Source organism: Pipistrellus kuhlii, unplaced genomic scaffold, assembly GCF_014108245.1.
Source record: "Pipistrellus kuhlii isolate mPipKuh1 unplaced genomic scaffold, mPipKuh1.p scaffold_m20_p_9, whole genome shotgun sequence".
Classification (NCBI taxonomy): Eukaryota; Metazoa; Chordata; class Mammalia; order Chiroptera; family Vespertilionidae; genus Pipistrellus; species Pipistrellus kuhlii.
The window spans coordinates 12,861,178-12,884,889 of NW_023425595.1; the positions used below are offsets into that span (position 1 = coordinate 12,861,178).

The 23,712-nt window shown below is 41.7% G+C and overlaps 1 protein-coding gene across 2 annotated transcripts in view; it reads right to left on the bottom strand.

Annotated features, from left to right (window-relative positions):
- Positions 1-1,893: 1,893 nt before the first annotated feature.
- The window catches only part of LOC118712911 (membrane-spanning 4-domains subfamily A member 8-like), a 53,576-nt gene continuing 31,757 nt past the window's right edge, over positions 1,894-23,712 (bottom strand). Inside the window, exons 5-9 of one of the 2 annotated variants that reach the window (XM_045577639.1) lie at positions 15,328-15,547; positions 11,297-11,419; positions 7,865-7,924; positions 2,926-3,039; positions 1,894-2,753 (exon numbers count right to left, since the gene is read on the bottom strand). In XM_045577639.1, coding sequence (XP_045433595.1) covers positions 2,649-2,753; positions 2,926-3,039; positions 7,865-7,924; positions 11,297-11,419; positions 15,328-15,546 — 621 coding nt within the window. In that variant the 5' untranslated portion in view covers position 15,547 and the 3' untranslated portion in view covers positions 1,894-2,648. Of the gene's footprint in view, positions 2,754-2,925; positions 3,040-6,719; positions 6,840-7,864; positions 7,925-11,296; positions 11,420-15,327; positions 15,548-23,712 lie in introns of both variants that reach the window. The other variant, XM_045577638.1, reaches the window with a different exon arrangement.

A 23,712-nucleotide genomic window follows, 5' to 3' on the forward strand; every position in this document is an offset into this window, starting at 1 on the left:
GGATTCTTTAGGGTTCTCTACATAGAGTATTATGTTGTCTCAAGTAAGGGCAGTTTTACTCCTTCCTATCCAATTTAAATGCCTTTTTTTTCTTCTTATTTGATTGCTTTGGCTAGGACTTTCAATACTACAGTGAATAAGAGTGACAGCATATGAGAAAGGAAATAGAACAACCTCTTTCATAAGAAATCCCAATTAGTTGATGATGGATCCTGGAAACCAAGGCCTAGTTGGATAATGGTATACTTTGCAATACTTTTGTGCACTGATTAGCACATTTGAATCTCATAATCTTGAGGTTTGAATCTCAAGCCCCTAGAAATGAGTACATAAAATAAGAAGAGGACCAAGGGACATGCCATCCTGGGGAGCAAAGCTTGAGGCACAAGAGGCAAAAGAAGAGCCATTTTAGAAGAATTAGGAAGACATGTGGAGACACTGGAACAAAATTAAATCAAGAGTGTATTGAAGGGTTAAATCCTTAGAGGCCAAGAAAGAAAGAAAAGAAATAGAACCAATGAGCTTGGCAACATGGGGCCGGGCAAGGGGGTATTGATGACATTGTCCTTGGAATGGGGAATGAAGGTATTGGAGAAAATAAGGTTGAGAGTAGTGTTAAGGTGAAAAGAAAAAAAACCTGTCTTCTGACCTTAACCACATTGCTTTTCCCACCACATGTCTCTACTTCTTCAAGGAGCCCTAGACTGGCTTTCTGGAGTTTTGGTCTTGCCTGTGCTCCTAGCTGGCTTGAGCTGGGAATATTTCTGCCCTCTCTAACTCAGCATTTGTATCCATAGAACTCCAAGGTCTCTTCCAGCTTTTATTTGTCATTGTTTTAAAGAGAAGGGAGATGTGCAGAGAAATGACTTGTGGGATGATGCAGAACAGTTTTATTGTCTACTGGATGGAGGCTGTGAGCTATCACCCCAAGTTGATGAAGGGGCCCTTGGGGATGAGGGCCTAGTACACTGAACTAACAGAGTAGGTAGTAAGATAAGAAAGGGACCCTTTTCTAACTAACCCCATGGTGATTTCAGCAGCTCAGGTGGGAGGTATCCCTCTTTGGAGAAGCACCAGGTGTGTTAGAAGATGTCTTCTCTGAAATGATGCACTTGTAGGAGGTAAGACACATCTGGAGTGTCTATGTTAACTCAGAGTTCAAATAAGTCAGGAAGGAGGCTCTGAGAAGAGAGTGTAAGATCAACATGGAAGATTGGAGATCAGTGGAGGGAGAAGATGTCAAATTGGATGGGGCAGTGAGAGGCAACCTTAGAAGAAGAGAGTGCCAGACATACTCTGATAATCCAGCCTTCTAAGGATGGTTCAAATAAGCCAGCCCCTTATGGGGAGTGCAGTGTACTAACCTTGGGCTCAGCTTACAAAACAGATAGGTGGAGAGCTGGTCTAAACCAGCTTATTACTTGCTCAATCTGTCATTTTTTGCTGACTGTCATTCCCTAAGGCTGCTAAGTTCTAGAAAACGCACTGGAGGCCTTAGAATATCAGCCATTCCTTCCTAGATGATGGGCAGCCAAAGGCTCTCTAGTCAGAAAAGATGTAGGTGCAGAAAAAGACAGAGCTATGAACAGAAAGCTATTGAGAGGAAACTTATTTGGTAAAATCAGAGACTAAAATACTTTTTAAGTAAAATCATATTCCATATCTAGTAATAAAAAATAAGTCATTGTCTGGATGTGTAGCAAAGGAAAATTTGATGGCACCTAGAATTGAAAGATTATTTCTATAATTTGCTGGCACATAACATTTAGGGAGCCAATTGGCCATCATGGATAACAATATGTAAATGAAAGTGTGCAAATTTAGAATACATAACCATTTCTCTTTAAATGAGTCACTATCCTTTATTTAATAAAGATACAGTAGCCTCATAACTTTGGAAGATATTTTAAGACAATGTTTATTCTTGAGTAATATTGCATTGGAGGTAACAGCATATAAAAAAAAACTAATAATTTTAGTGGATGACTCTCTCCAAAGGTCCTCTCAAAATTGTGGTTTGCTATTGGACTAAAAAACAACAATATAAAAACCACACTACCTCCTTTAATTTTCCAACAAATGCTGCTTCCTTAACTAGACTTGTCCTCTGCTTCCCCATCACTGTTAGAATAAATTATTTCCCTCTCTGATCTCTCTGCACTATCCCCATATTCTGCCTTACTTTAAAGAAAATTGCTTGCATGTTCTTCTCTTGTGAGGCAGAAGTTGCTTGAAGTCAAGGAATTGCATGTTCCATGTTTACCCTCTTTCTGCCATAAATAGTTTTGAACATATAAAATACTCAGTGCATTTTTAGTCCGTGAGTGAATGATTGGGAGAATGAAGCTTGGATTGTCTAGACATTTGTTTCATTAGCTCATAAGCTCATCAGTGCACTGGATGTCCCACAGGTGGATATCCTAGGAAGGACCTCTTTACTCAAATTCACTTTAAAGTCCTGTCTCCTTTTATTCCTTTTAAATGGAGAAACAGCATGATTAACCAAGCTAAGGTGAATGAAGTACAGGGTGCCGACAGTTGGACAGGACATATTCTTTAGTTTGTCAGAGAAGGAAGAAGCTGAGTTTCAGAAGCCCAGAGGGAGTTCTATTTTGGTTCCAGAGAACCATGCTTCTGGAACCTTTGGCTTATTTGTAGTCCTGGATGTCACTGGAATAAGATGGTGGGGAGTTCATTGGTTCTGGATTGGCCAATAGGTTTGTCACATAGACGGTTTGGAAGACCACAGCGTCCTGAAAAAGACAGGCAAAGGAGGTGTGTTAATGCAAAGTATGTATGCCCAAAGGCCTTTACACATTCTGAGATTCCCTGTGCACCTGCATGGGAAGGGAAAGCCAGATGACATTATTATTCCTCATACTCTTTGGGGCATCTTTCCACCCACTGAGGATCCTACACACTCACGTTGTTGTATGAATCGCGGACCAGTTTGCAGCCAAAGTGAGCAGATGTGCAGGCAATGCAGAACTCCAGGAGACTAAAGATGAACAGCATGGCAGAAATAGCTATTCCAGAGACCTGGAACCAAAAGGATCATGGAGGTCATGAGTGGTGTTCTGGGAGCGTGAGGTCTGGCTCAAAGCATGGCTCTGCAATGGACCTTGGCTAGGGCTTTGAAGAAGTCCTCCAACCTGGTCTCAGCCTTGTGGAGAAAATATTTCACCAGGTTTTGTGAGGGTCAAGTGTGTTTGTAAATTAATTATTTTAACACTGTTACCTGTGTTCTAGGGAAAAGAATAGTCATTGTTTAGGGAAACACCTTGATGACTTGTTTCTGGCACAGGGCACGAAACCTAAGGATGGGGTTTGGAGTGAGAAAGTGAATGAGTGAAACTGTTCTGTGTAGGAAGCAAAGAGAAATTTGGGAGAATGGATAGTCCTCAGAAAGAGCAAAGGAAGATGAATAGAGGAGAAAGATGGGACTGAGAAACATGAAGGGAAGGTGGAGTCTGTAAAGAAAGGCATCTTATGAGAAAATAAGACATTACAAAGCTGGAATGTCTAACCTCCAATGGTTACCTCCACCACCTCTCCAAACCTTTAGAGAAAGTCAGCTACTGAAACAAATTTCCTGGCTTGTGACCGTGGCATTTTGTGGAGAGAAACAATTGGAACTGTCTTTAACTTAAGAAAAATGGTCAGTAAAAGGATCCTTAAATAGAACTAATTCAGCAGTAGTCGATTTCACATGAGTACCCGGAGTCATCTAAGCCCTTCCCTTTCTGTTCTACAACAATGCTCAGGAAAAATGGGATTTCCCACTGTATCTAGGGAGAGAGTTTAGGTAGAATCTACCTTAATCATGAAAGGACAAGAGATGAGTGATCTCAAAACCATTTGGATTCCAATTACAGGAGAGAATAAATATGAAAGTGAAAGTGCATGGCAGGTATCAAGCAAATGTTGATCAATTATGATTTTTTAAAATGGCTTTGGTGATAGCTGGCTGCTTAGAGAATCCTCTCTCATGGAGAGACTCCTCCTTAGCACTTTCCTTCTCTTCCCTCTCAATTTATCAAGCACTTATTAAACATCTGATTGCTCCGAATGGCTAAGAAAGCATCCCAAGAAGCAAAGTCTAGTGAGGGAGGCAGATACAGATGGAGAAAGTCATAATTTAAATAAGACTTGGTAAGAGCTATAAAAGAGCCAAAAATAGTGCTTGGGGGCACAAGGGGACACATATTCATTCTCAATATAAGATCCCATAATGTGGGGTTGGTGTCTAGGCAAAGGGAACTGCAGTATGGTGATGCCTTAGTCAAGGAATCACAGAAGCATGGGGAGAAGGAGCCTCTACAAATAATGCTGGTCCTTTTCAAATCTGTTTTTTAACAAAATCATTGTTTTATAAAGAAAGCTTTGTAATAACAGGAAGGAGGCTGGAGGATAGATGAAAAACGTGAAGGTTATTAATAAGTACAAATAGGGAATTATAAAAATAGTCACAGGAAAGTAAATTAAAGTACAGTATAGAGTATATAGTTACCCGTATATCCTTATGCTGAACATCTGAAAGTAATATAGTATTGTATGTCAACTGTAACTGAAAAGTAAAATAAAAAACACCCTTTGATGAGGAAGAAGGGTTTCTCAAGCAGGTTAAATAGTTATTGTTTGATGAGAAATAATTCAAGCTTATTGAGACCTTGGAGCACCCCCTCCCTTGGCTCTTCTTTTGCTAAACTATGTCAAAGTCTAGCCCTCTTTCTTCTGGACTGAAGCCGGGAAGTGTGTGGGTGGCCAGAACGGAAAAGTTCCTATCAGACACTGGCAGAACTGAGATTAGAAGTCAGGTGGTGGTGGCTCCAGTCAGTGTGGTGATTGAGAAACTGGTGAAAATGACTGGGTTCTGGATGCTCAAAGGTGAAACCAGCAGGATTCCCTGAGGAGTTTCCTGGGAGGTGCAGGAAACATGATTTCACTGGGTTCTTGTCCTGAGCAAATGCATGGATGCAGTTGCCATCAACCTGGAAAAGGCAACCTGTGAGAAGGTTTGGGAAGTAAAATCTGAAGATGAGATTTGGGTAGGTTCATTTTAAGATGGTGAGTGGACAACTGAATACAAGAGACTGAAGTTTGTGAGAGATGTTTTGCAGGAAGTTATGCATTTGGAGTCATGGTCATAGAGAAAGTGTTTCAAGTCATGACACTGCCAAGGCAGGGAGTAGAGAGAGAAACAGAAGAAGATTGAGGACTGAGGAATAAGAAATTGGGATTGGAGGGTGGGGGGAAGGGGAATAAGAACCAGCAAAAGGGACAGAGAAGAGAGCAACTAGTGTGGGTGAGGAACACCAGCAGCAGGGCCTGGGAGCCACTGGGAGTCCACCAAAGAGGAGGAATGATTGAGGACTTTGAGCAGAGGAGGCTTTTGGAGAAGTGAGGCTGAAAGTATGCTTCTAGTGGATTTATGAGATTATGAGAGAAGAGAATTGGAAACTGTGAGGTAGACAATTGTTTTAAGGACTTTTCTACAGAGAGGGCCAGAGAAATGGAGTGGTAGCTAAAATAACTGAAAGAAGTTTGTTTTGTTTTTTTTAAGATGAAATAAACAAAAGTATATTCAGAGGCTGATAGAAAAGCTGTAGCAAATAGCCCACAGTGATGTAGAAGGGAGGTGGGGATCAGGGAGAAGAGAGAAACACATGGAGTAATAACCTTGGGCAGAGAGTACAGGGCTGCTGTGCAGAGGAGACATTGGTTTTACATGAAGACTCATCTATAGCTTCAATTTCCCATCAGGTAACCAAGTGGATCCCTAGGATTTGAGATGTGTTGTAAGTGTAAAATGCACACTGATTTCAAAGATGTGGCCGTCAAAATGCAAAATATTGAATTGATAGTTTTTAATACATATTACATAATGAAGTGACATTTTGGATTTATTGGGTCAAATAAATGTATTATTAAGATTAACTTCACCTGCTATTGTTTCACTTTCTAATAGAGACTAGAAAAACTTAAGGTGCATACCAGGATTACATTACATTTCTACTTTATAGCACTGGTCTATAGCATGGGATGGCTCATTCATCTATGCATTTCTATGGCTGCTTTCACACTTGGTTGAGTACTTGTAACAGATACCAGATGGCCTGCAAAACCTAAATGTTCACTCTCGTCTTCTTCTGAACACCTAGGCAGACCTCTTTGACAATGAAGATGGGCAGGAAGGTGAGCATGTGAGTAAATGTACAGGTTGGTGGATACCAGTGTATTATCTGTATAACTTCATCTAATTTTCTGAACAATATCAAAAGGTAGGTAGTTTTATAAGCATGCAAAGTGATACTAAGGAAAGTCACATGCTTAGAGTAACAGCAATAGAGCTATAGGTACGGGACCTGAAACTCTGTTCTGATTCTGAGAACACCTCTGTTTTCTTTGGTGTTTGGTGATGAAGCTTGGTAGGGTCAGTCCTTTCCCAATGATTTCCTAAAGATAGCTCAGGTGAAGCTCAGAGGAGCATTGGTCTATAGTAGGGGTGTCGAACTGAATCAGAGAAGGGACCAAAATCTAAAATCCAGCCTAAATCGCGGGCTGAATGGTTTACTGAACAGTCATAAACTGTCATTGTGATGGAAACGCAGCAGAGTGCAGTGATGACAGCGCGGTGCGGGCCACATTGCAAGGCCTGGTGGGACGGATTTGGCCCGCGGGCCTTGTGTTTGACACATGTGGTCTATAGGGATACTTACCATACCATTGGAGCTATTGTGGATAAATAGGGAGTTGATAACCATATCTGTGATGAGGAGCAGGATTCCAACCACAGAGCAGACTGCACTGGTGATACTCAGGCCCATGCTGTCTTTCAGCTGAAGAAGACACAGAGGGACAGTATGAGAGAGGAAAACAAGTGCTTCATAACATGAACTCATGGAACCCTAGATTTGAGGCAAGTAAGGAGATATCCTGTGCAAGATAGGTCTGGTGGTAAATTAACTTTGAAAACATCTGGGTTGAACAAAGTTAAATAGGTCTTTTGTGCAGGATTTTTCAGTTTTTAACAAGGATTATGGATCCCCTAGAGAGGAGCCTACTAAATAGAAATCGCTCCCAAGTTTATCTAACCATCTTCACAAAGTATCTCGTAGGATAAGTATCTCGTGAATAATGTTTAGGAAACACCTGATTCGTTTATCTCATAGGAAATGGCCCAAAGATTCAGCCCGAGTGTTCTAGTATGTGACAGGTTCTGATGCTCCATGATTCTGGTCTTTGTGCAGAGAGCCATGCCAAGAATTGGTCTTTGTGCAGAGAACCATGCCCTGTAGGGATTTTAAAATAGATCTTATCTGGTGTGGGACTGGTTCAGTTTGGGGCCCCATGCCCCAGATAACCTGAGTGTGAGAGAAACAAAGGTACTTTCTTGGTCCTGTGCTTGGGGACCACAAAGCCTTGCCCATGTTAATTCACAGAACTTGTTTGGAAAGATTCCTTTGCCTGAGCCTCCCCTGGCTTCCCTGTAGAAATGTCTGGCACTGGGCTCTGTGTGCTGCAGGCAATCAGTGTGTGCTCTGCTGTAGGGAAGCCATGCACCTTAGGTAGTTTTTTGCCTCCTCTTATAAGGTCCTCTTAGTTAAAGTTATTATCTGTCTTTCCACACCCTGAAGCTGCCCTTCCTTCCACCGAATCTTCTGGACTCTTTCCCATTTGTGACTCTGTTCAGGTTCATGTGGTCTTGTTAAGTGAGTACGAGTGAACATGCATTCAGTGCCCTGTGTCTGGTTATAAGTAGGTGCAAGGATGAAGGAGGCATTGTGTGTGACCTTCTTTCCCTTGTTGTGTGTCTCTCCTAAGAGTCCACGATTCAGAGAGCCTGTCTCAAGATGTGACTTACCAGACAAGAAGATCTTGGTAGCTCTTCTGATGCCACTGACAGGGATCCTGAAATGATGAACTAGCACAGAAGGGAGGGAGTTTATAAAGAGGTCAGAGGTCAGGGCCCTACCTTCAGGTGTCCATGCTTCTGGTCACATACGTATTCTCACTCACATGCTAGGATCCTCTGCTGGGATCTCTTACTCAACTTGGGAAAAATAAACTAATTAATTAATAAAGGAGGGAAGGAAGGAAGGAAGGAAGGAAGGAAGGAAGGAAGGAAGGAAGGAAGGAAGGAAGGAAGGAAGGGAAAAAGAAAGGAAAGAAGGGAGAAAGGGCTATTTTGTACCACTAGACAGGGCAGTGAATTGGGATAAATATATATTTTAGAATCCAGTATACCAGTTTTTAAACTCTAACTTGAAACTCATGTGATCTTGGGTAAGCTATTAATTTCTCTAAGTGTATAGTTCCTCTTCAAAAAATGGGAAAAACTATGTATCTTCTTAAGTGTTATTATCATGAGATAATTTGTTGCTTGCATCTAACATTTAGATCCTGTACAGAATAGATCCTATACATCAAGCATGTCAAACTCACAGCCCATGGGCCGCATGAGGCTCACAATGAATACTTTTTTTAAATATATATATTTTATTGACTTTTTACAGAGAGGAAGAGAGAGGGATAGAGAGTTTGAAACATTGATGAGAGAGAATCATTGATCAGCTGCCTCTTGCACAGCCCCAACTGGGGATGTACCCACAACCAAGGTACATGCCCTTGACCGGAATCGAACTTGGGACCTTTCAGTCCTCAGGCAGATGCTCTATCCACTGAGCCAAACCGGTTTCAGCACAATGAATACTTTTGTGGCCCAGACAATATAATGGTATGTAAGAACCATTTTAATAAAATTTTTGTAACTTAATTTTTATATTTTATTATACATAATTATTAATAGCAAACTAGAATGTTTGCTAATGACTGATTACCATAATTGTATTGCATTCATTTCCTTTATGCACCTTATGCATGGGCATACCATTTCTCTCCACTAATACTAGCAGCAAATATCTTAGCAGCTGATGAAAACTTACTCTAGCCACCTGTGCCTTCTAAGAGGAATGACATTTTTCTTTTAAGTGAGAAAATTAGTCCCAATCTCCTGTCCTTCTATAATATTTCTACAGATTTGATGAGTAAGGAAGGAAACAGTAGGCTGGACTTCTGGTGTCCCTGCTGGTCCCTTTGAGGTGCCTAAGGAGAGGGCCTTTGGTTTGGAGGAGGATCATATGACCTTTAGGAAATAGATAGTCCTGAAGTTAAGAAGGCAACAAAGAGCAAAAGTGCCCTGTAGTAAAAAGGGAGGATGAAGTCATGAGGACTGATGGGACCTGAGCAGCCTGGTGGAAGGTTAGATGGCCAGCAAGGACTTTGAGATGTCTTAGGAGAATCTAACACTCAATAGGAACTGTTTTGTGACTGTGTTTTCTCCATTTCCCCAAACTTCACAGAAATCTGTTATACACACAGGTGTCTGTGGTTGGCTGAGTTCCAAGTCTGGGTCTGTGCAGAACCGAGAGAGGATTTAGGCCTCAGAGGATGAGACTCAAATGGGAACAAGAGAGAGCAGGTGCTCAGACAAAAATGCTCCCCAGAATCTAAGCCCTGCCATTTTGCAGATGCTGTGTGTATGAGGTTGGGGAACAACTCTAGGCTATTTGTTTAAATTGCATTGTATATGGTGACTTGGTTGATGTCCAGGTTACTCTGGAGTTTTTCTATTTGTGAGAAAAGTTGCGTTGGGTTATAGATATGTGAATTGAGAGAAAAACTGTTATAGCAAGGAGAAAAGGAGATGGTTGGTGAGAAAGGGATTGGAGTGTGTGTGTGTGTGTGTATAGGAGGGAAGACACTAAGGAAAATGGAAAAGGATCATAAAGGCAATTCATTTGAGAAGAGAACAGATCTGTTGTTCTTAACCTTTTATAGGGTTCTAGGTCACCCTGAGAATGTGATAAAAATGGTGGGCTTTTCCAGAAAAAAACAAACAAACAAACACAAAAACATGTAATATACCAAATATTTTGCAAAATGGTGGAATCTGGGCCCATTAGGGATCTCCAGAATGATTAAGTCCCTACTGCTTCATGACTGTTCTGTGCCTGGGCAGCCACTCTTAACCCCTGGTGGAAATGTTTTTCTCCTGGAGCTCCAGCTGTGGGCCTGATTTGAACAACGTGTGGGCACTGGGCTAAAGAACTATGAAAAGGTTTCTTTACCTCTGAGGCAGGCTAATTAGAAAGCTGCCCACTCAGGGGCAATGGCACCTTGCAGGCTGTCACTTGTTATTACCTGGATTTTATCTCTTCATAATTCATCTTTTGAAGTCCAAACCCCCAGGACCTCCAAATGTGACTGTATAGTTTTATTCCAGATTCACTATAGCTGGACTTCTGATTTTTTTGACTTTACAATTGTGTGAAAGCCATATGCCTTCAGTAGAAACTGTACTTTGGTTTTTGAACTTTTGTCTTTCCCAGGTGAGCAACATTGGTAAGGTACTCTCTGGTAATGCTGGACAGAAGCAGCCAGCCTGAGCTCCCTGTCAGCCATGCAAACATGAGGATAAACCACCCATTCTCTGTAGTGAAGTATTTAATGCACTTTTCTTAAAATATATTTTTACTAATTATAGAAAGAAAGGGAGAGGGAGAGAGAGATAGAAACACCAGTGATGAGAGAGAATCATTGATTGGCTGCTTCCTGCATGCCCCACCTTGGGGATCGAGCCCTCAACCCAGGCAACATGTCCTTGACCAGAATTGAATCTGAGACCTTTAAGTCAGCAGGCCGAAACTCTATCCACTGAACCAAACCAGCTAGGGCAGACTCGGGATATTTTCAATATATGATGGGTTATTGAAATATAATTCCATCATAAGCTGAAGAGCATCTATATTTGAAAATAGGGCCTTTAAAAAAGGGATTAAAGTTAAATGAGGTCATATGGGCGGGCCCTAATCCAATATTATAATCGGTGTACTTATAAGAAGAGATATGAGGATACAGACACACACAAAGGGTAAACCAGGTGAAAACACAAGGAAGAAGACAGTCATCTACCCATCAAGGAGAAAGGCCTTGGGAGAAAAAAACCCTGCCCACACCTTGATCTTGGACTTCCAGCATCCAGAACTATGAATTAATAAATATCTGTTGTTTTGCCACCCTGTCCGTGGCTTCCCAAGAGGGCTAATATTTTTGTGAATGAGGCCTGAGCTGGTTTCACAGCCCACATGCTCTGTTGAGGTGGGCTAATTAGAAAGAAGCCCATGTACTCTATTGGCTGGAAATTTTCTGCAGCAAAATACACCACTTGCCGAGGTGGAACTGAGTATGTTGGCACTTTCTGAAACTCACTTGCAGGGCAACTGACATTACTTACCAAGATGCCTCCCCAGAAGGGATAGCCTCCATAGAATGAGACAGATACGAAGGTCCCAGGCAGGAGCGTCCCTAGGATGATGCCCAGGCCAATGTGTATCAGGCCGATCAAAATCTGGATGGCCTGTCAGGAAAGCCAGAGCTGAGACCTTTGTTTCTCAGGCCAGATCTCAAAGAAAGTAACCACTTATATTTTGGTGTATAACCTTATACACTGATAATACAAAATGACTGCATATTTAACTTAATATTTCATTATTAATACCTTCCCATGGTATTATGTATTCTCTGAATATATGTTTTTTTAAGGATTGCCCAGATATATTGGGCAGGTATAATATGTTTCCGTGTTATAAACAACATTGCAATGAACATCATTTTAGAGATAACTCTTTGTGCTCATCTTTTATTTCTTTGAAATATTGTTTTGGATTTGATTGGGTCTTCTCTCCCTCATCAAATTAATATATGGCTAAGCAACTGTTTGACTGTCCAACTGGTAGCTATCACCTGCACTGATCCACAAAGGGGGAAGACCCTTGCTGAAACTGGTTTGGCTCAGTGGATAGAGCGTCAGCCTGTGGACTGAAAGGTCCGGGTTCAATTCCCATCAAGGGCATGTACCTTGGTTGAGGGCACATCCCCAGTAGGCTGTGTGCAAGAGGCAGCTGATTGATAATTCTCATTGATGTTTCTAACTCTCTATCCCTCTCTCTTCCTCTGTAAAAAATCAATAAAATATATTTTTAAAACAAAACAAAACACAAAACAAACAAACAAAAAAACAAAGGGGGAAGACCCTTAACACTTTATGACTTGGCAGCTACAGTTCTCCCGTGATGCACCCTGGAACCATAGAGGAGGGAGCCCAATTCTGGGGGTGTATCACTTGAGAACTGCCCTCTGGCAATACAGAACCCCTTGGAGATATGGTTTTGGCCCAATCCCCACAAGCCAGGCAGAGGGACCCCATCTGCTGGAGGGACCCTGCTCACTCCCTTTGAGCAACTGCACGGCCCCAGGTGTGGCTGGCCAGGAAGGAATCCCTGGAGGTTTGCTCCAGGGCATGTCTGGCCCATCTCGCCCAGTGCCACCCCACCAGACACCTTCTAATTAATTTCCTTTCAATGTGCATGAATCCATGCACCAGGGCACTGGTATAAATATATATATATTTGTTAATATTTACATGAGGATATTTTTTGCATTGATTTTTAAAGAGAGCAGAAGGGAGGGACTGTGGGAGAGAGAGTGGCAGAGAGAGAGTGTGGCAGAGAGAGAGAGAGACCAAAATACTGATGTGCAAGAAACACATCAATTGGTGGCCTCTCACACATGATAGGACTAGGAGTGGGTATTGGACCTGCAACCTAGATACGTGCCCTTGACTAGTAATCAAACTTATGACCCTTTGGTGCACAGGTTGACATTCTAACAACTGAGCAACTCTAACCAGGGCTCAAATTAATATTTTGAAGTTCAACCTCCAGTGCCTCAGAATGGGATCCCATTTTGAAATATGGTTGCTGTTAATATGCTGTAAATGTAGTTAGGTAATATGAGGTATACTGGAATAGGTGTCCCCTATATGACTGTTATTTTTTCAAAGGAATGCCATGTGAAGAGAAACATGTGCAACCAGGAGAATGCTAAGATGGGAGTTTTGCTGCCACAAGCCAAGGACCTACCAGAAGCTAGGAGACTGGCCTGGAACAGATCTACCCCTAGAGCCTTCAGAGGGAGCATGGCCCTATGGATACCTTTAGTACAAACTTATGAACTGAGACAGTAAATTCCTTGTGTTTTAAGCCACCCCACTAGTAGTACTTTATGACAGCTTTATGGAACATATGTATTCTAGCCCAAATATACAAATATATATACACACAAACACACACACACACACACACATATACGTGTGTATTTGTATATGTGGACATAGCACAAACATGACAGAGAACACAAATATATTATTTCATTAAATTTTCACAAATGGTAGCAAATTATATGAAATGTCTGCCCCCAATAATTTTTCTCAATAATGATATAACGTATAATTACACAAGAAGCCAAGGAGTTTTATTTTTATCTAAAAAACATATTTTGTATTTAAAAATATGTTGTTATTGATTTGAGAGAGAGAGAAGAAGTAAGAGGGAGAGAGAAGAAAAAAACATTGATGAGAAAGAAACATTGAAGTGTGCCTTCTGTACAATTCCTACTGGAGATGACGTCTGCCACTGGGCATGTGCCCTGACTGGGAATAGAGCTAGCAACCTCTGAATACATGGTATGATGGTAAAACAACTGAGCCACACCAACCAGGGCAAAGAGCCTTCTTTGTATAGCTCCATCACATTTCATTCTTTAGATATATATAGGTTTCACTGGAATTATATTGATGAATTCTATGGTTGTTTCCATTCTTTTCCTATTGTAACAGGATATAGGGTATAAAAAAATCTCACATCTAATTGATTAATAGAGGATTAAAAGTAAGAATATACTAATAAAACTTACAGTCTAAAATATTAATAATTTCATATTTAAGCATGTTACAGGCAGAAGCAGTTTCAGTTTCCCTTTTCACTGGCCTCTACCATAAATCTGTAGTAGATGGCGATGGCTCACCAGGCCTGTAACATCCTGATGCCAGAAATAAAACCCACAGAGAGAGCAAAAAAACCCACAAAACACCAGTTGCTGACAGACATGAAAAAAGTCATCGAATCCACAAGATAGCTGAAATGTGCAACTAATGTCATCAAAATGCCTTAATACCCTTCTTTCCACAATCCCTCTAGAATAGGGGTGTCGAACTCAATCAGAGAAGGGGCCAAAATCTAAAATCCAGCCTAAATCGTGGGCAGAATGGTTTACTGAACAGTCATAAACTGTCATTGTGATGGAAACGCAGCGGAGTGCAGTGATGACAGCGCGGTGCGGGCCACATTGCAAGGCCTGGCGGGACGGATTTTCGCGGGCCTTGTGTTTGATACATGTGCTCTGGAAAAGCCTTTTGTCTATCCTGAGACATTTAGATGGTTGTTAAGGCATGAGCCTGCCGCCTTCTCAGGTAGTCACCACCTAAATAAATCACTTTCCTTCCATCAACAACGGTGTCCTGTGTTTGGCTTCATAGCAACAAACAAAAGAAACTGAATCATTTGGACCATTTTCACTATCACAAACCACGCTGTAATAAATAACCTCATACATGTCATATATCTTATGTGAACAGGCATGTTTGCAGGACAAGTCTCAGAAATGGAATTATGTATTTTAAATTTTGGAAGATACAGAAAGCCCTCCATACAGGTTGTATCCACTGACATTACTATGGAGGTGAAGCTAGAATTTGAACCCAGGCAGCCTGAATCAGAATTAATGCCTGTATTACCCTAGCTAGTATGGTCAGTGGGTAGAGCATTGGCCTAAAGACCAAAGGGACCCGGATTGAATTCTGGTCAAGGGCACATACCTCAGTTGCATGCTCCTCATAAATATGGAGCCCAGGCCCACGTCCTGGTCTGGGTGCATTCAGGAGGCAGCCAATCAATATGTTTCTCTCACATCAATGTTTCTCTCTGCCTTTTTCTCTCTCTAAAAGATCAATGGAGAAATAGCCTCAGGTGAGGATTAACAACAACAACAACAAAAAGAATCCATTCACCCAAGCAATGAAATGGGCTTTCCCCTGTCCCACCCAGCTCATTGAATCCACCTTCAGGTTCACAGGACCCACCTTCTACCAGAGAACACATGGGTCAACATGGATTCTGGCAACAGAAGCAGCATTCCAATTTACTGCTTCTTTGTTGCTTTTCTTTCTCTTTCCTGAAATGCCCAAGATAGATAATACAAGGTCGCACCCAGAGGCCATGGTGATGCTGAGTTAATAGAGCTGAGTTTGGCAAGGCTGGGTCAGCTCCAGCCCCACCTGCTGGATTTGGAGATTCTGTGTTTCCAAACCTCCTCCCACCCCTGACTCCAGCCATGTGGCCAGTGCACAGAGTGTGAAATCTCACTTACCCCTAAAACTTTGGCTTCTTTAAAGGATCTCTGGGCTGGTTGCATAGACACAGGCGGCTCCAAACCAGGTGGGTTCCCAGAAATTTGGTGGACTTGGGGCTGGATGAGTGGATACAGGGGCACCTGAGACATGCTTTCGGGAATCACAGGATGCCTGTTGTGGGGTGCCATCACAAACACAGAATTGGCCGTGGGGCCTGCTGAAGTCATCAGATTCATGCTGTTAAGGTATAAATGCAGTAGAGTAGTCCCTTACGTGTGCACTAATGTTTATTATACATTGGAAAAGGACTTCTGTTTTCATTAACTCATTTGAGCATTTAAACCCCCTATGAGGTTATTGATAGCAGTTAAAAGACACATATGCAGCCAGTGCTTTACAAACACATCTCCTTGATTCCTCTCACCTGGACAGTTTTCTAGGTGAGAAAACGGAGGCCCAAAGTGGCTAAGAACTTCAGAAGGCAGGGCTGTGCTATTTTCACTTTAGTATCCCTCATTGTGCTTAGCAGGTGCTTTGCACATAGTGGTATTTCAACATTGCAGAGCTAGAGTCTCCTGGAGAACAGTGTGTCTAATTAGCTCAATTTCTAAAAAAAAAACTGAGGCTGGGAGCAGGGAAATGAATTCCCAGTCATGTAAATATTCATTAAATAAAGATCTTAATACTTAAAAAAAGCCCATTGCCAGAACTGATTATATTCACTGGGAGTTTCATATTGCTCAATGTTCTAGGTCAGTGGTCGGCAAACTCATTAGTAAACAGAGCCAAATATCAACAGTACAACAATTGAAATTTCTTTTGAGAGCCAAATATTTTAAACTTAAACTTCTTCTAATGCCATTTCTTCAAAATAGACTTGCCCAGGCCGTGGTATTTTATGGAAGAACCATGCTCAAGGGGCCAAAGAGCTGCATGTGGCTCGTGAGCCCCAATTTGCCGACCACGGTTCTAGGTCATTTGTAAATTCTGGTTTCATTTTAAAAAAATATATTTTATTGTGTTTTTTTTTTACAGAGAGGAAGGGAGAACAATAGTTAGAAACATTGATCAGCTGCCTCCTGCACAGCCCCCACTGGGAATGTGCCAGCAACAAAGGTACATGCCCTTGACCGGAATCAAACCTAGGACCTTTCAGTCCACAGGCCTATGCTCTATCCACTGAGCCAAACCGGTCTTTGGCTCTAGTTTCATTTTTAAAATTTATTTTTCTTTCTCTCTCTCTCTCTCTCTCTCTCTCTCTCTCTCTCTCTCTCTCTCTCTCTCTCTCTCTCTCTTTCCTCCCTTCCTTCCTTCCTTTCTAAGAGACACAAAGTAAGTTAAATTTATTTTGCTTATTCTACTATGTATTCATTTAATTCAGAATGCTCATATTTTATGCAGAAAATTTAGAGAGAAAGTTAAAGTGAATTGTAATAACATATCAGGAAGCATGTTATTACCTTAGGTAAAGGTGATGACTCACAGAATTCCATAAAAGTAGCATAACGAATACATTTGATGACAGAAATACTCAAGAATTCGGTACCTCTGCTGATTGGCCATGTTGGTAGGGCTCTCAGCTAGAACATTCTAAAATTACTTACCATGCAGACCTGTGTCTCCCACCTGAGAGAGTACATTCATTTTATGAGATGGGATTTATAATCTATTTTCTTATTCTTCAGACACTAAATTGCATTTTCTCCTCAATGCCATAAACTGATATACATATATTTACCTAAATACCACCATGCATGTCCCTTCTATAAGGTTCTAAGTTCCTAAACAACAGTGATAATATTTACTAGTTATAGCAGCTACCCCTGAGTATCTGATAAGTAACTTGGTGTCATGTCACTTTCACTGTAATTTGTTTTTAAGCTGCTCTCACAGATCTTTATACACATGGTCTCTGATTTCATAATAACTCTGTAAGGGAGATATATAGTACTACTCTTGTTTTATAGATATGGTAACTAAAGATAAAGAAGTTTCATTATTTCCAACTTAGGATCCAATGACACAGATTTTGAACAATCTCTCTGGCTGCAAAGTCTTCATGATTTTTCTTAAAGGAGAGCACTTTGTATTGGGAATTACAAAATTTTCAGCTTCAAACAGAATTCATTTATTAGCTCCTGTCTGTGAAGGTCAGAAGTCTGGCATGGCTAGGGGTCCCTGATCAGGGTATGATAAGGCTGAAAGCAGAGTGCCTAACCTGACTAAATTCTTTTCCTTTCTCTTTTTTTGGAGGGCACCCTCAAAAGCTAGTACAATAAACCCTGCCCTGGGCTCATCCTCACACCCACAGTTATCATTTGGCAGGAAAACCTTATCAGCATGCCTGAGCTGCCCATAGAAACCCTTAGATTGAGTCATACTCACTTTGTTTTGTCAGTGGCTAAGTCTCCTTGCCTCCCTTCCCCAGGGCTTGCTGTAGGCAACTTGTTTTCCGAGAAAGAACAAATGCACCAGGTTCAGTTACAAAGTATATTTAGAAAGATTCAAAACAAAGTCCTTCTCCTAGGGGCAGGGCAGGTTACGTGCTGCCAGGAGCTGAGCTTCCTCACCCACATACACTTCCTATAATTGACAAGGAACCAATCAAATGCTGTCCAATTGGGTAAGTGTATACTGGTATCTGTGTGGACAAGAAAAGGTTGTGCTTCTACTGAGCAATCAGGGTTACTGCCTATAGCTCCTCAAAAGCCCATTGTTCCACTTTGGTCCAGTTCAGTGGCTGCGTCCCCCCAGTACGTGTTCCTTCCTAGGTCCACAGTCCTTTATGATGTCCAAGGAAAATATGCAGTTTGTCTGGTGGCTTCTTGGACTGATACCTTCTTAGAGGTCCCATCGGCTCTGTCAAGACTGAATAGACTGCCCCAGTATCCACCAGGAAACTAATAGGTTTGCCCTCTACTTGTAAGGTTACCCTTGGGGGCTTAATTGAAAGGAGCCCCGGTCCTGTCGGTCTTCTTCCTCTAAATTAAAAAACCCTTGGAGTCTAAGTCTCCCTTTCTTTCAGACCGTCTCTGTCTCTTCCGGCCTCACCTTCTGTCTCTCTCCCTCTCCAATCTCTGTCCCTTCCTGTCTCTTACTCATGTCTCTCTCCCTCCCTCATACATATACTTATACTCATGCACCCATATCACTTTCTCTCCCAATCTTTGTTTCTGTTTTTGTCTAAATTCTTTCCTCTCGGACTCCCAGAGTCTCTTTCTTAAGTTTCCGTTTCGTTTTTGTTTGTGTTTTTTTTCTCTCTCCCTCTCTGTCTCTCTAGCTCCACTTCTGTTGTTTCTTTCTCATCACATGTACTACCTTCACAAAAACCTTTACTATTTTATATTAGCCTTTAAACCTTCTTTCTATGTCCGTAAAAAATGCATAACAATGCCTTAAATCTCCTATTATTTTAAAATATTTAGAAAAGGCAGAGGGAAGAGGGAGTAGGCCCAGCACCCTGTTCCCAGGCTCCAGCCGCTTGAAATTTAAAATGCCACATTTTCCCTACAGATACAGATCTCAGATTCTGATAGGCCTGAAAAGGGGAATGGGAGAATTTCTAACTGTGCCTTTAAGCTCCCTCACAGAACACGGTGAAAAGTGTCCAAGCAATCACCCGGGGGGTTTGGGGTTTCATTGGGGTGCAGGGGATCACAAAGGAATTTCTCTCCTCGCCACTGCTCATTGCTTCCACTAGCTACTCTAAACAACCCCTGGAGGGGGATGGACACCAGATGGGTGGAGGCAGGGAGCATGCTGTCCCAGGTGGCGAAGGAGGTGCTCCCACCCAGAGGCGTTTTTATCTGGCAGTCCACTCTGTTCTCACTGGGAAAAAATGCTTGCCTCCTGCTAGCAAAGGTGCTGTAGGGGAACTGGTGACCCCCACACTGTAATCAGACTCTCTGAACTTTCTGAAAAGCTCCTCTGCGTGTGTCTCCATTGATATTACTGATTTTAAAACTATAACTTAAGAGTTGACACACACACACAAGGACTAAGTTGCCATCAAAATATTTTCCTTTTCTTCTAAAGATTTTATAATGTACCGTAATCATTAATTATATCAAACTTAAATTGATCAATTCAAACGAACAGTTTCTCCACCACTGATCAAGACTGGGTGGTGGCAGAAATAAGATTCATTTAGTTTTTGTTTTGTTTTTGTTTTGTTTTTTGAGCTTGCTGGGCAGACTTGGCAACTTTGCCAGCTCAAGCTTCCTTGTTGTAAATAGTTAACTTTAGAATTTGGTCTCTGCTTTTAAATTTTTGTGCCACAATTGTTATAATTTCATACCTTTAAATTAATAAACATATAAATCTTGTTAGGTGGGCCAATTCCTCTCTGACAGAAAGCAAAGCACCCCTGGGAAAAAGGAATCTCAGTGGCCATTCAGGGCGGTTTGCTAGCCGTCAGAACACTCAGCTTTAAACAAATGAAAGGCTTCTTTCTTTTTCTTTTTTAACAGATTTTCATACTTATATGAACAAATAATTATACCCAAGCAGACAAACAAAATATCAAACAAACGTCTGTACTTATACCCTTTCAGTAAACAAGTACTATTACAGTGTTTCAGCAAAACAGAAATGGCACTCATGTTGGACAAAGGAAACAAGATCAATACTCTAGGAACTGTGAGGGGAAAGTTATCCTACAGACCGGCATTGACCTGGGAAAAAGAGTGGTTAAATCAAAAGCATTAACATCAGAGCCATAGTCGTCCACCCGTTTCTTGAAGTCCTGAAATTTTTCCAAAAAACACTGTAGAGGGGAACACCGAGATATTGACAGACCTTGGCCCATTTTGACAGAGACCAAAACACAAAACACAAAACAAATATGCCTGACACCAACATGACAAAACACGACAACCAGTCTAGACACCTGGGGCCGAGGACACACACCATAGTGTCCTCCCGGGCCAAGGACACCGTCGTGTCCTCTGGCCAGAGCCTGGAGGTTAAGCTGCATCCAGCCCTCCAAGGACTCTTACCCTTTTGAGATCTCAACCTGGGCGCCTTACCTCCTGAGACCAGTCTCCCCGATTTCAATAAATCCTTGTGGCTTCTGTCTCTGGCTAAGGTCCCCGAAAGGAGGGAGAGCCTCCTGCCCCTTCTGGGGGGTCCCTCTCTCCTCTCGAGGGAGGGAGAGCCTTCTGCCCCTTCTGGGGGGTCCCTCTCTCCTCCTGCTGGAGGGAGAGCCTGGAATTTAGAGATTATTCCTATAATCTGATGGCACATAACCTTTAGGGAGCCAATTTGCCATCGTGAATAACAATATTTAAATTGAATGTGTACAAATCTAGAAGTTATAGATTCAGCTATTTCTCTTTGAATGAGTTCCTATCCTTTGGTAAATAAAAGATATAATTGCCACATCACTTTGGAAGATATCTTAAGACAATATTTGTTCTCGAGTACTATTGCATCAATAACAGCAGCATATAAAAAGCCTAATAATTTTAGAGGATGAACTCTCTTCAAAGGTCTCAAAATTGTAGTTTATTACACTAAACACAACTTAGAAACCACACTTTCAGAATCGTGGTGCTGTGGGAACCCTATTTAGAGTACGCTGGATATTTAAGACCAATCTGAGCAAGGGAACCCTAATCAGGATGCTCAAAGCCAATCTGTGTAAGGACACAGCAATCTTACTGTGTACACTTTACAGGCATGCCTGTCAATAGCTCAAGCACTGAGGTCACTATTTGGCAAGAAGCCACTTTTGTCTAAGTTAGTATACAAGTATGTTACTGACCGGACAGTGAGAGGTTGCCTTGTCAGACTTGTGTGATAGCTCCCATGTTACTAAGCTATTGTACTTTTATGTATGGAGACTACTTGTCTACAAGGGCTGCCTTGTGCAGCTACTTGGTCAGGCTACTTTGTTAGTAATGGCTCCTGTGTTTACTACTCTATTAGCAAGGGCTGCTTTGTGTTTAATATTGTTTTAGCAAGAACTACTTTGTGGACTGTCTTGCTAGCAATGACTATTTAGTCTACAGTAAAGACTTCTCTTTTTAAAATATATTTTATTGATTTTTTACAGAGAGTAAGAGAGAGGGATAGAGAGTTAGAAACATCAATGAGAGAGAGTCATCAATCAGCGGCCTCTTGCACACCCCCTACTGGGGATGCGCCCGCAACCAAGGTACATGCCCTTGGACCTGGGACCTTTCAGTCCGAAGGCCTACGCTCTATCCACTGAGCCAAACCAGTTTTGGCTACAATGAAGATTTCTAATATGCCTGTGATTGCTCATATTGTCTTCTCTAATACCTAACATCTATCAAGGTCCAGTTCCTGGCAGAGGAACTGAGACCCCACTCTTAGCATAGTTGAGCAGAATCAAGGAAGAACTTACTCCAACAATTGGCACAGCAAGCAGGATTAAGGAGTAAGTACCTCCCAACAGGTAATTTACACAATGGAATACTATGCTACAATAAAAAAGAAAGAACTCTTATCACTTACAACAGTGTGGATAGACCTGGAGAGTACTAAACTAAGCAAAGTAAGCCAGTCACAGAAACATAAGTATCACCTGATCTCACTCATATGTGAAATCTAATGATCCAAATAAACTGATGAAAAAAGTAGACCTAGAGTCATAGAAGTATGTTGAACCTTAGAGGGAAGGCAGGGGAGGGTAGGTAGGACGAGATCAATCCTGACCTTGAATGCATATATGCATAACCCTTGGACACAGACAATGGGGTGGTGAGAACCTGGGGTGGGGGACAGAGGTGGGCTGGAGGAGGTTAATGTGAGAAAAAGAGGAACATATATAATTCTTTCAACAATATTTTTTTAAAACACCCCAAAAGCAACTCTCTCTTTGATACCCCAACAAATGCTGCTTCTTCAAACACACTTGTTCTCTACCTCACCATTACTGCCAGAATAAATCATTTTCATCTCTGATCTCTCTCTACACACCCCTAAATCCTACAGTGTGTTATAGAAAACTGCTTGCATGTTCTTCTTCTCTTGTGAGGCAGAAGTTCCTTGAAGTCAAGGATTTTGCATGTTCACCCTCATCCTACCATTAATAGAGTTTTGAACATATCAAATGCTCAGTGCACTTTTATTTGATGAGTGAATGATTGGGAGAATGAAGCTTGGGTTGTCTAGACATTTGTTTCACTAACATGTAAGCTCACACAAGTAAACACATGAATGTGTGCACTAGACATCCCACAGAGATGTCCTAGGGAGGACCTCTTTGCTCAAATCCACTTTAAAGTCCTGTCTCCTTTTAAATGGAGGAACAGCATCACAAACCAAGCTGAAGTGAACGAATTACAGGGTGCCGACAGTTGGAGAGACACATTCCTTAGTTTGTCAGGGAAGGAAAAAGTTGAGCTTCAGAAGGGGGGGGTTCTTTTTTTAGTTCCAGTGGAAGATGCTTCTAGAACCTTTGGCTTATTTGTAGTCCTGGACATCACTAGAATAAGATGTTGGTGAGTTCACTGGTTCAGGACAGGCCACTGGTTTTGTCACATAGATGGTTTGAAAGACCACAGTGCCCTGAAAAAGACAGGTACATGGAGGTGGGTTAGTCAGAACCACAATTGCACAAAGGCCTTTAGACATTCCTGGACTTCCCATGTTCCTGGACAGGAAACAAAAGCATAACAACCTTTTTAGGGTCCACACTCTTTAGGGCATCTTTCCACCTACTAAGGGTCCTACAAACTCACGTTGTTGTGTGAATAGCGGACCAGTTTGCAGCCAAAGTGGGCAGACGTGCAGGCAATGAAGAATTCCAGGAGGCTAAAGATGAACATCATGGCAGAAGTAGCTACTCCAAAGGCCTAGAACCAAGAGGAACACAGAGGTGATGAGTGTTGCCCAGAGAATGTAAGGTCTGGCTCAAAGCATGACTCTGCAATGGACCGTGGCTAGGGCTTTGAGGAAGACCTCTCACCTCATCTCAGCCTCTCCAGGTTTGTGAGGGTCAAGTGTATTTGTAAAATAATTATTTTAAGACTTACAACCGGTGCTCTTCTAAGGAAAGGAATAGTCATTGTTTAGGGAAACACCTTGATGACTTATTTTGGGTACAGAGTACAAAACCTAAGGATGGGGTCTGGAGTGAGATAGTGAGACTGTTCTGTGTAGGAAACGAAGAGAAATTTTGGAGTATGGAAAGTCCTCAGAGAGAGCAAAGGAAGATGGATATAGGAGAAATATGGGACTGAACAACATGAACAGATGGTAGAGCCTACAGAAAAAGCATCTTGTGAGAAATTAAGACATTATAAAGCAGGAATATCTAACCTCCAGGCATCAGTAGTTACCTTCACTACCTTTCCGAACCTTTAGAGAAAGTCAGCTACTGAAACAACCTTCCTGGCTTGTGATTGTGGCATTTTGTAGAGAGAAATAATTGA